General features: G+C 60.9%; 2 protein-coding genes across 6 annotated transcripts; both read right to left on the reverse strand.

Annotated features, from left to right (window-relative positions):
* Positions 1-1418: 1418 nt before the first annotated feature.
* UBL4A (ubiquitin like 4A) lies at positions 1419-4091 on the reverse strand. 2 transcript variants are annotated; one of them, XM_082376494.1, is made up of 5 exons: positions 3929-4091; positions 3649-3754; positions 3219-3433; positions 2997-3103; positions 1419-1583 (listed from the first exon to the last, which is right to left on the reverse strand). In XM_082376494.1, the coding sequence occupies exons 1-5, from the start codon at positions 3974-3976 to the stop codon at positions 1472-1474; spliced, it is 588 nt and encodes a 195-aa protein (XP_082232620.1). In that variant the 5' UTR covers positions 3977-4091; the 3' UTR covers positions 1419-1471. The 2 variants fall into 2 exon arrangements, with proteins under 2 accessions (XP_082232620.1, XP_082232621.1); XM_082376495.1 differs by lacking the exon at positions 1419-1583 and having other exon boundaries at positions 2918-3103; positions 3929-4089.
* Positions 4092-4705: 614 nt separating this feature from the next.
* SLC10A3 (solute carrier family 10 member 3) lies at positions 4706-8643 on the reverse strand. 4 transcript variants are annotated; one of them, XM_082376487.1, is made up of 2 exons: positions 8525-8643; positions 4706-6509 (listed from the first exon to the last, which is right to left on the reverse strand). In XM_082376487.1, exon 2 carries the CDS (start codon positions 6369-6371, stop codon positions 4938-4940), a length of 1434 nt encoding a protein of 477 aa, XP_082232613.1. In that variant the 5' UTR covers positions 6372-6509; positions 8525-8643; the 3' UTR covers positions 4706-4937. The 4 variants fall into 4 exon arrangements, with proteins under 4 accessions (XP_082232613.1, XP_082232612.1, XP_082232614.1 ...); XM_082376486.1 differs by lacking the exon at positions 8525-8643 and adding an exon at positions 8389-8518; XM_082376488.1 differs by lacking the exon at positions 8525-8643 and adding an exon at positions 8122-8382.
* Positions 8644-11829: the final 3186 nt, after the last annotated feature.

Consider the following 11829-nt stretch of genomic DNA (forward strand, 5'->3'; position numbering starts at 1 on the left):
GCCGGCGGGGAAAGCCTGCAAGGCTCCAGCAAATTGTGGGCACAGCCGATCTGTCGCCCGGGCGCTTCCAACTCCATGAGCCCCACCCCAAAAGAAACGCTGCTTTCCTCTGAGTCTGCCCCTCCTCCTGTGTGCCCGTGGGAAATGGCACCACAGGCATCTCATTCCAGGTGCCAGACCATTTCTGTCTGAGAGGCCACTTCAGCTGGGCCCTTCACTCATCCTGCCGTCTCCCAGCGGCATTGCGATCACCACAGGGACTGCGAGCTGCACCAGGGCCCTGGGGATCAGGGACTGTCTCGAGGCCCCTCCGCGAGGAGCAGACAGCGGGTCTCGGGGCCCTACAGCGGCCAGGGGCCAGGGGGTAACAGGTGGGTCAGCACCCACCTCCGGGGCGGACACTTGGCCCAAGGGGTACAGTGCCCGCGATAAACATTCCAGCCCCTGTGGAAGGATCTCAGCATTTGGAGCCTCCGGTGTACATGGGGCCACCCCGAGAATCTAAGGGCAAAGGCAGGGTGCAGCCTGCGGCCATTCCATCTTCACGTGCGGTCGCCCGTCTCCTCTCACGATGGCACGGGCCTGGACCGGAGCCTCCCTGGCCCCTTCCCACCTGGGCCTCCCACCTCTCACGCCGACAGCATCTCCTCCCTCTCCATCTTCCCTCCCCGGCCCTGCCCCTCCGCAGCTACACCCTGCTGCGCAGACAGGCTTCCGGAAGCAGGGGTCCGCGGTCACCGTCACGGCCTCTTCGGCCTCTTCCCCACGGCGCTGCCGACGACCTTCTTGCTACCGAGGCGAGAGGAGGCTCTGCCCTGCCCTCCCTGTGCTTCTCGGCACCACTAGCCAACCCCCCCCCCCTTCCTGGAGGGGCGTTCTTGGCCTCTGACACCGAGCTCTCTCTGCGGCCTCCATAGCGTCTCCAGTTGGTGAAGTCCCGCACGGCCCAGTCCTCTCCTCTCTTTTTACGCCGTGCTCCCAGGGAAGCCGTCTCATCCGTCCTTACGGCATCTAGGACACCGTGTCCACAGGCCGCTCCCAAACGTCATGGAAGGCTGCACGGGGCTGTGGAATCAGACCAGGTCCGGATTGCAGTCAGTTCTGTCAGCGAGGCGCCTACCGTGTACCCTGAAGACGCCACTCCTGTCTCCCTGTCTAGCCTGATCTCCCCGCCGCCGACTTCCTGACCCCCCGGTCCAACTGCCCAGCAGATGGCTTTGTCACCCCCAAGCCGGGAGGCACTGGCACAAGGGACTCAACAACCGCCTCTAGGGTCTGTCTGCAGCGTGCGTCTGCGGGTGTCACTGCCCTGCACTGCACCGGTCAGCCCTCCCCGAGGACCTGGCTTTCGCTGAGAATCTCCCTCTCCCGCCCAAGCCCACCCCACCCCCTGCCAAAATGATGGAGGCACCACCCGGTTCTGACCAACGAAAGGACAGCGTTTATTTGCTGGGGGCATCTGAGAAAGAAGCTATGCTACAGGTCGGAAAGGTGCTCCTTGCTGGCTGTGATCGAGGGATTTGGTGGAAGCTGCAGGCAACCATCTTCTGATCCTGAGGCAGAGGCCTGGGATGAAGCAGACGCTGCAGAGTGCAGAGGGGAGGTAGGAAGAAACTGGGTATTTGGTGAAACTGTTTATCTGCTGCCAATACCCCTGGACTTCTCAGTTTCGTAAACCAGTACATTTCCTTTATTGCTTTAAACCAACTTCCTCTACGGTTAAATCAATTACTGGAAACCAAAAGCCGCCCAGCTAATACAGTTCCTTTCAGATCAAAGTCTCACATTCACCTCTAGTGCGACTGGAAGTGTCAGTATAAACCTTCCTGACTGAAGAGAAATGAGAGTGTAGGCAAGTCTATCACACAGGCCCTGCTGCTGGGCGGGGCCGGGGCCTTCCATCTGTTCTTCAAAGCCTTTGCCCGTCAGGCCTCTGTCTGTCCTCCCAGCCCGGGGACCCGGCGCTTACCCCACGAGGCCCAGGCGGGAGGGCGGCCCAGGCGCCCTCCTCCAAGGAGCAGGTGCCTCGATGATCTCTAGGGCCCACCCGCCAGCGGCTTCTGCCCCTCCCTGGCCCCTCGAGGTTCCTTGTCAGGCAGTGAGCGGCGTGCACAGTGAAAGCCCCTGTACACACGCAGCAGGGGAAGGGTCTACTTTCACACTGTGGGTGAGCGCAGGGTGTAGGGGCCTGGCTGAGTAAGCTCGAGCCCATCACCTGTCATCTCTAAGGGTCGAGGACCGCCCGTGTCCAGGAGGAGACAAGCAGAGGGGGTGCCCAGAGAAAAGCTGTGACACTAAGGGCCAGGGCACCCCATCTCTGGGCCACGCTTGGCCATCACTCAGCTTTTGGCCTCACTTTGTATCTGGGACACAAGAGGGAGGATGGCTGCAGACTCCCGACCCCGGGGGGTTGGGGGTAAAGGAAACTGAGGTTTAAGGAGTGGCCCTCACTGTGCAGAGTCAATGGCTGGGGACCAACATGGCACAGGGACTTGCCTAAGGTAACACCCCAGAGCTGGGTGACGTCCCAGACCCCCAACACGCTTTCCCTTCATCGAGTGCACACTGGTGACAGCAGCCTGAGGGGGCCCAAGGCTGGCTGTCACTTGACCTGCCAATGCCGGACCTGCCAGAGGCGAGGTGACAGGACTGGGCAGCAGGGGCCAGCTGCTTCCCCTTTCAGGCCTGGAAAGGTATTGCTCGAGGGTTTATCCTCAGTGGGCTGAACATGGAATGCCAAAGCCCACCCCTCAGAACCCTTCTAAACAACCCTCTCACCCTGAGGCACTTCTAGAAGCTGGCTGGACTCAGATTGTGGCTCTCCCACTTCAGCACTAGCGCCAAACGTGGGAGCAAACCCAGGTCAAGAGCCGGATACAGGTACCCGCGTACCCGCCAGCTAGTATTATGAGCCGAATTGCAACATGAGAACACATTTAATGCTACATGCAGCTTGTGGCCTGGCCCGGCTCCTCCCCACACTCCGAGAATCCTACTTGGAGAACCCCTTCTCCATAGCTTCAGTCACTTCAGGGTGCAAGAAACGGCCAGCCAAGCGTTCGATGTCATCCAGCGTCAGGCGGCTCAGGGACCTCTCATAATCCTGAGGAGAGAAGGCCAGGAGGATTCAGCGGCGCGGGTCGGGGGGCACACTGGGATAAGGGCAGGGGCTGCGAGCGGCTGGGTGGGACGTGGAAGTCCCGGGCCACGCTGCTCACCCTCTGGAGTTGGTCCAGGACTCTGCTGGCATCTGCGGCGCTGAAGTGACGGGCCAGGATTTTGGAGATTAGAGGCCAGGCGGCTGGGGGTGGGGGCGGGGCCTCGGCCACTGTCCGCTCGCTGCTTTCTTCCAGTAACACCTTCTCCAGAGGTTTGACCACTAGGTTGAGCTTGGAATTGGGCCCAATGCTGTAATCGGAGAGTCTTTTCCCATCTGCCCGAGAGAGATTGATGGAGCTGTGGCCCACGGTGGTGGGAGAGGCCTCGGGGAGGCCAGGCGGAGCGCCGCGGCATCCGGCTGAGGATGCAGCCTCCCCAGGGGTCAAGTGGCCAGAGCCCCCTCCACTCCACTGCTGCCCAGGCTCGGCCCGGACGCCGCGTCCCCTGACTTCCCTCGGGGCTCCCCGGGCGTCTCCTCTCCCCGGTTACCTGCTAGGGCCTTGCCCTTGAACAGCAGCCGCTGCTGGCGGACAGGGATGTTCAGCCTCTCGGAGACCAGATGTTTCAGCGTGGACACCAGCTCGTCCTCCGACACCTGGCCAGGCCGAGGGTGAGAGGCAGGCGGTGAGGCCGCAGCCCCCGCGGAGGGCGGCTCTCCTGGCTTCCCCGGCGCAGCCGGCCCGCCCGGTCCGTCCCCGCCCTCGGCCCGGCCCTGCGCCCGGGGGCCAACCGCGTGAGGCGGCACGGCGGCGGGGCCCGGCGACGCTACCTGCAGATCGCACTCGCGGCCCTGGAGCGCCTTCACTGTTAGCTGCATGGCGGCCGCGGCGGCGTCCACTCCGGCCGGCGCGAAGCCCTACAGCCCCCCGCCGCGCGCAGCCGCCCCGGGCGCGCGCCAGACCCAACCGCCGCTGCCGGAAGTCGCGCGAGGGGCGCGCCCGGCGTCGCGGCCCCGCCCCCCGTGTCACGTTCCCCCGCCCCCCCGCCCCCCCCCCCCCCCCCGGCGCTCGGGGACCGGCCCGGACCCGGGCCCCGCGGCGACTGAGCCGGGAAGCCCGCGAGGATGGGAAGGGGCGGAGGAACTAGTCGGGCCCGGTCGGCGGAGTCGGGTAGCTGGGACTCGGGGGAGAAGGCGGGCCAGGGGTTCGCTCGCCCCCGCTCACTGCCCGCGGGCGGAACAGGTCAGCGCCGAGGCCGATTCCCTGCCTCTCAGGAGTCCGCTGATGACCCGGCCCTGCAGAGCTCAACCCGCGACCCGCGGGCCTCCTGCCGCCTCCTTTCTAGTCGGCCTGCGGAAAACCAGCTGAGCTTGGGAGCGGGCTGGGGAAATAGTCCTCTGCTCTCATCTTCCCACCGCTCCTTCTAGAACAGAGAGACCCCACTCTCAAGAGGGGATGCATGGGGAAGGAGGGCTGAGAGAGAAGGCCTGGGCAGAGGTCACCGTGTCACCCAAGCCAGCCCTCCACCCTGGCCCACACTTACCCAGCCACACCCTTCCTTCCCCCACCCGCAGGCCTCAGAAGGCAAAGACTGGAAGGGACCCAAGCTTGCTTCTCTCTTTTATTGAAATATATTTTCTAGGCAGTGCCCACCTACTGAAATCAGCGTGGCCTCTTTGGCACTGAAAGCTGGAGAATAAAAAACGAGTAAAAAAAATAAGCCTGGATTTTTCTGAGTGCATAGTGCATGAGAACTAAAGGCCTTTGGTACACAGGAACTGTGGGGACCGTGGGTGGAGGCTGGGGGCTAGGGGTGGCGAAAGCTTGCCCCGGGGGGCCTCAGGGAACTGCACACACACTGCTATAGATGAAGTGGCCAGTAACTAAGGCCAGCATCTCTGAGGTGCCACTCAGTGCCACAAGGAAGGGGGCCTGGGAGGCATAGTCAGCCTGCAGGCGGCGGAGGGACAGCTGCAGCATGGCCAAGGCCAGCAGGCTGTTCTGCACCCCGACCTCGATGCTGACGGTCCGACGCTGGGCCACTGGCAGCTTCAGGCACGTGGCCAGGCAGTAACCTACCAGGAGGCCAACTGGGGGCACTGTGAGGCCCACCAGCACGATGGGCAGCCTGACGCCCGCCAGGATGAAGACCCCCATGTGGTAGGCCAGGAAGAGGCCGCCCAGGAGCAGCACGAAGCTGAAGGGCTTGATGACCTGCAGCAGCAGCTGCGAGAACTTGGGGAGCTTGGACTTGATCACCACGCCCGCTGCTATGGGGATGGCGATGAACAGCAGGGTCCCCAGGATCTTGGAAATGGGCACGTGGAGTGTCTCGTGGGTGCTGAGCAGGCGGCTGTAGATGGCCGAGGACAGCGGCAGGAAACCGGTGGCAGCCACTGTTGAGATGAAAGTCATGGAGATGGCCAGGGTGACATCCCCCCCGAGGAGGAGGCTGAAGAGGTAGCTCCCCCCGCCGCCGGGCGACGAGCAGGTGATGATGAGGCCCAGAGCCAGGGCCTTGGGCAGCATGAAGACCTTAGCCATCAGAAAAGCGTAGAAGGGCATAACCAGAAACTGGCCCAGGAGGCCCAGCAGCATGGGCTGGGGGCTCTGCAGGAGCCCCTTCAGAACCTCGAGCTCCACTTGGCACCCAAATGAACACTTGTTGACAAAGATAAGAGGCAGGAGCAAGTAGAGTACTGGGTTCTCTGAGAAGTGGACCAAGTCAGTGCCAAGGGTGGCAGGGGTGTCTTCAGCAGGTGAGACCTTGATGCAGAAATCCCTCCGCTCCTCAACCAGCGCGGGCGGGGCCTCACGGGGGTCCAGGAGCTGGAGGTGGAGTGGCGCTAGCCCAGGCAGGCCCGAGTGGATGCTCACCACGAAGCCACCCCCACCAGCCCAGGCTACGGCACTCACGTTCTTGATGGTCAGCACCTCTGTGTCCAGGGAGGTGACCCTCAGCACGGGGCTGGGCCCCGTCCCGTTGCCCTGGCCCGGGTACTGGCTTGAGACCACGATGATGCCCTCGCTCTCCTCTGGGAACTCAAACTCCGTCACGGAGCCATCCCCAATGCTCAAGTAGCGGCGCCCTGTCAGGGGCACGGTACGGCCCACAGCCGTGCTAAGACTGGCGCTGGCTGTGCCCCGCGCCCCCCAGAGCAGGCTGACAAGCAGCAGGCTGGCCCTGAGCATGCCTAGGGGGCCTGTGCAAACACTGCCCCCTCCCGGGCCCGGCCACCTCAGGGAGCTGCACCTGCCCCTCCTAAACACCATGGCTCCTCCCGAAAGATGGGGCCCCCGGGCCCCCTGCGGCTTAGGAGAGCAGCTGTGCGGGTGCCGTCAGGTTGTCCTGAGAAGGGTCCATGGGCAAGGCCTGGCCCTGTGCTGCCTTTCTTGATGGCAGAGCTCTTCCTGAGGAGAGAAGGGACATAGAGAGGTAGGTGGCTGGTGAAGGTGAGCAGCTGCGAGCCCAGGAGCGCAGGATCTGGAAGCCCACTGCTGGGAGACTCGCCAGGGCCCCTTGCCGCAAGCCTGGGGGTGGAAACGGAAGGCCTAGTGCTGGCCCTTGAGTGCCATTCGGCTGTCCCCTCCCCAGTCACAACTGCCTCAAGCTTCCCATCCCTCACCCAGAGGGGCCACCTACAGGTCGGAGTTCGCCTTCAGCCCGCTGATACGCGCTGATTTCCCTGGGTTTGCCCACCACAGTGACCATCTGGAGATGTCCCGATACCAGAGGACCTGGGAGAGCCACCCTCAATCCTGTCACCACTAGCCTGTGCCCCACCTGCTTTGAGACGCAGCTGCAGCAGTACCAGAACCGGGACGAAATCTCTGAAGGACTGCCCAGGGATGCCAAGGAAGCAGGCCCACTGAGAGCAGGTTAGGGCATTTGAGTGTCATCTGCCAGGCAGAGAGCAGCCGGCAAAGGGTGAGGCAGTGGGTGACCACCAGGCCAAAGGCCCCAGGGGCTGATGTTCACCATTGACATGTGAACGGCGTTGCTGTGCATGGCCACCTGGCCTACCCTTCCTGCTGACAGGGGTGAGATGGGGGTTCTGGGAGGGAACAGGTCCCCTCTCCCCAGGGGAGTTGCCGGAAGGGGCAGCAGGAAGGGATCAGATAGGGCCACGTGTCCACTGGGGGGTTTCTCCTCCTTCTGTCAGAGCTCCCACTCCCCTGGCAGTCCCAGAATTTGCGCTCCTAGAGCCACTGTGCCACATCTGAGGGGCTCTGCTCGAAGTCCAGGGACTCCTCCCCTGCCCACGTGTGCCCCTAGCAGAGCCTGGAACTACCAGTGAGAGGAGGAGTGTTTCTAGGGGGGCAGGGCGCCTCAGGGGGAAAGGAGGACGTCTGTCTCCTTCCACTTCTCAGTTTGGGCAGCCAGCAGCCTATTGCCACATCACCTGCAGGAACCGGAGCAACCAGGATGAGGACACAGTGCTTCTTCATCATTACTGTTGATTGACTCACATCCTGCGCTGTCCCAGTCTCGGAAGAGGCCCCTGCTTCTCTAGATCCTATCAGGGTTGGGTCCTGGCCGCCCCCCCGCCCCCCCACCGATGCCGGGGGAGCAGGGGAAGTAGGTGGTTAAGTTCCGCTGTGCCACCCTGCGATGCCATGGCCTCTCCTGGCTTGGGGTTTGCGTCACTTACTCTGGAGGCCTTGATCCGGCCTCGAGTCCCACCACTGAAGAGGGAGGCAGGAAAACCAGAGGGAGTCACAGGGAAAAGATGAAGGCACCCAGTACTGAAGCCACCGGGGTGCTGTGAACCAGTTCAGAAGGGAGAGGAGGCGATGGGCCATCCACCCCGTCCTTCCAGTACCGCTGGCGGCTTTGAGTCACTGAGTCACTGCGTGAGGGGTCTGGCCCGGATCCCCACTATTTCTGCTTGAGGTATCGTTAGAGTTTGGGCAGATGCGCCCCTAGGCAGGCGACGGAACCCCGGGCCGGCGGCTTTTTCCATACGGGCCAAGCGTTCGGTGTCGGGGCAGTTGGCAGTGCTGACCCGGGTCGCCTCCCTACCTGGGAGTCCAGAAGTTGTCGGATTGGGCACAATCAGAGCTCGGGCAGGAATCGGGGAGGGAGGGGAGGAGGAGCGCGCCGCCGCCGGGTTCGCGCTGCAGCCCCGCAGCCGGCAAGCCGGCGACCCGCCCGGGCGGTCCCGGGGTCTCTCACGCCACTCCCGGTCCCCGCGGCCGCGCCAGGCCTCACGAACGCGCGGTGGCGGCCCTTCCCGGGCCGGGGCCAGAAGCCGCCTTCCAACCGCCCTTCCCGGACCGAGGCTCTCACCTGCCTCCGCGGCCCCGAAGCTGGGCGCCGGCGCCAGCGGCTGCCGGGCGGGCGGACGCCTCCGAGTTCGGCCCGCCGGGGCCCCGCCCCGAGCCGACGAGCCCCCGCCCCGCCTACCCCGCGGCGGCCTCCTCACCTCTCGCGGCCGGGGCGCGTCCCGACCGGAAGTGGCGTGTCTGGGAGCGACAAGGCGGCGCGCGCGCGCGCGCCGGCTTGGCAGCCTTCGGGTGGCGGTTGGGCGGCGCTGGGTGCGCACTCGTGTGGCCACCGAGCCGCGGGTCCCAGCCTTACTGTGGTCGCCGCCGGGGCGACTCGCCCCGGGTAGGCACCCCAGTCATTCCCAAACACGCTGCGACCTCTGGGGGCGCTGGGACACAGGCTTAGACGTTAGCCGAGCTCGGACGCCCGAGGGCTGCTGCTAGTGGCGGGAGACGGGGGTCAGGGTTTCGGCTACGTTCCTGCTCAGGGCGCCCAGCCCTGTAGCCCGAGAGCCGAGTCCGACCGACTCAGACTCCGGGGCCCAGGCTCGGCCTTGTTCCACCTTCCTTCGTCCAAGCGTCGACCGAGCGCCTATTTCCACACTGTGTAATATCAGTGAACTTTTCAACCTCTCAAAACTATTTGGGGCCATCAGCAAGGTCCGGAGGCTTCACGGAAAAGGAATGCACACACATGGCATAAGGAAGGGCAAAAAGGTGGTGAGGATGTAGAATGTGGACACGGGAAGGCAGTAAGCAAGCCAAGTGTAGAATCACGGGGATTTGCATGTTCCCAGAGGCTGCTGGGCAACCGCAGTCAGGCAGCGGGACGATGGCTGCCCACCGCTCTGGAAGACCTCTTGGTGGGCTGTGATGGAGGCCAGTGGTGCCCAAACTTGCAGGTTCTTGCCCCCAGGAGGGTCATAAGACACATCGTAGAGAATGTCCAAAGAGACCCGTAGCATCTCTTCTATTTAATTTTTCCAATAAATAATAATTGTAATCATTTAATTAAAAACCTATTAATTTTAATTTAGCCTTATTTAAATACATTTTACTTATTTAAAAATTCTAGTTGTGTATGTGTGCTATAAAGTGCAGATTAGTACATGCGTGTGACATGTAAGCACACACATGGTGAGGGTACACACTCAGGGTTTGATTTATGCCAATGATCCAGAAACATTCAGAGGCCATAGCTCTAGGCTGTTCTTTAGTCTCAGTTCATAAGCCATTTGTGTGTGTGGACTTTGTGTCCCAGAAAGTCTGTACTGTCCCTCTCAAATGGGTTGAGGTGTCCTGATGGAAGCAGGCTGGCACAGGTGAGAGGGCTGAGCTTGGCACATGCTGTGTTGAAGACTGCAGTTTGCAAAAGAGCAGTGGTGCTGTCGCTGTCTGAGGATGGGGTAAAACTGGCCACAGGGAGAAGGGGGATGGGTCAGCTGGAAGAACTGGGGATGGAAAACCTAAAAGATGTGTTCGCTCTTGAGGAAACCTGCGTTTTTATATTCCAACTGGACGGGAATTGGTGCCAGGGGTCAAGGGGAGCAAATGTAGTTAGAAGGCTGCTCCCCACTATCATCAGTTCCTTCAGTCTTCCCTGAAAAGCCAGAGTGGGCGGGTGGGCTGTCCGACATGAGGGAATTTAGAGGCCTTCCCTGCAGGAAAAAAGGGGTGGCTAAATTAAAGACAAGAGAATGTTTGTAGTTAGTTTAGGGGATTCATAATTTACCCCAGAAGAGAAGGAAGGTCTCTACGAATCAGTCAAGGATATCTAGTTCCAAAAGAAAAGTCATCTGGACAGACAGAATAGATGGCACAAATGATAGTGACAGCTAAAACAACATCCGTGCACTTCAGATGGGAGACCTGCCACCGTCCTGCTAACAGGGTCACAGTGATGACCCTGAAAAGTGTGCCTACCTCCTGCTCTCCAGGCAGGGGCCTCCAAGTAGACCGTGTGATAAATCAGCACGCATGGAAGGCATATTCTATACAAGCACAAGTACGGGATGCGTTTGGTATTTACCGGGAAATGTAGTGACAACTGGCGTTTTTGCATGCCCAGCAACAGGTCACGGCCCCCGAGCTTTCTTTGTGGGGCCATCCCTCCTCCATTCTCGGTACACGAGGTTTGCATGAGGATGACCCCAACACTGGCCTCTGGGGTGGGCACAGGCCCAGAGGTAGCCAATCAGAGCCACACAGACTGAGACAAGGATAAACCCATAATCCAATCTGGACCGATGAGAGGTAGTTCCGGGGGACTTGGGCTGGAACGACTGGCAAGGTGGGGGCTCTTTTCTTGCTGGGGTTGCTAACCTGGGACATCTACTGTTGCTCCCCCTGCCTGGGGAAGACAGCATGTTTGAAAAGGATGCAAACACAAAGAAAAGCGGAGCCAAGAGATGGAGAGCCCGTATCCCAAGGACATTACTGGAGCTGGAATCACCCGTAGGCGTTGGGGTCTGTTACAGGAACATTAAGCCTCCCTCCCCTGTCATTCTGTATTTATTTTTGCAATATGCCAGTTGAGTTGGGACCCTGTCACTTGTAACTGACGGTGTCTTAACTCCTAAGGGTAGGCCTGGGGGACAAAACCCTGGCGGAAGGGGACTGCAGGATGTAGAAAGACGTACCTCTGCTTTGGGAGGTCGGGCGGGCTGCGTTCCACACCACTGCCAGCATCTTACCTGCGTTGGGCCACGTGGGGGATAAAGCTGGCCTGCCGTTTCCATCTGTGTGACTCTGGCGCACGCAGTGAAGGTCTGGGGCAGGTCAGCTGGCTCAGCAGTTGTATAAGAGGCACCTCCCAGCCTTGCGGTGCGGCCCTTCGCTGAGATGCGTTTCATTTGGGGCGAGCGACTAACCTTGCGGGGCCCTATTCATCTGGCTTCTAACCTCCCAGCTCCAGGGAACTTTCCTGAGCACACCAGGGACCATTTATCTTCCGTAAACGGGGCTCACCAGCAACCAGCAGCACTTGCTCGCTAGGGTTGATCACTGTGGCAGCCCCACTGGGTACATCTAGATTCATCAGACTAGTCTCTACTTTGGAGGATGTTGAAAATGTCCATAATAGAAGGTTTAAAAAATGAATACATGTATGATACTATAGTGGTAAGTACTCGTCATTATAAACACTGCCAAACGCACAGACTGTACGACGCCAAGAGGCGGCCCTGGTGCCCACCCTGGGCTGCGGGTGCTGATGGCGTGTCAGTGGAGGCTGGGTATGCGGGAGCTCTGGACTTTCTGCTCAACTTTGCTGGGAACCTAAAACTGCTCTAAAACAGGAAGTCTATTTAAAAATGAAGACACGTAAAGCTCTCTGCACAGGGTCAGGCTGCGTTCCAGCTTCTGTGAACACCGTCTCCCAGGTAAGCAATCCGGGCCCTCCTCACGTCTCCACTTCCTGATCCTTCGCAGCCATGGCTATGGCCTCACAACCACAGCTTCTCCT

The sequence above is a fragment of the Balaenoptera borealis genome (genome assembly GCF_965194805.1).
Source record: "Balaenoptera borealis genome assembly, chromosome: X".
In the NCBI taxonomy this organism is placed as follows: domain Eukaryota; kingdom Metazoa; phylum Chordata; class Mammalia; order Artiodactyla; family Balaenopteridae; genus Balaenoptera; species Balaenoptera borealis.

Bases quoted from the DNA above. Each gene is read 5' to 3' on its own strand.
- UBL4A (XM_082376494.1), bottom strand. From the start codon at position 3,976: ATGCAGCTAACAGTGAAGGCGCTCCAGGGCCGCGAGTGCGATCTGCAG. The intron at 3,104-3,218 runs GTGAGCAGCGTG...TTCTCTCCTCAG, and splicing joins TCCTGGACCAACTCCAGAGG to GATTATGAGAGGTCCCTGAG. The intron at 1,584-2,996 runs GTAGGATTCTCG...TGCACTCTGCAG, and splicing joins ATGGAGAAGGGGTTCTCCAA to CGTCTGCTTCATCCCAGGCC.
- SLC10A3 (XM_082376487.1), bottom strand. From the start codon at position 6,371: ATGGTGTTTAGGAGGGGCAGGTGCAGCTCCCTGAGGTGGCCGGGCCCG.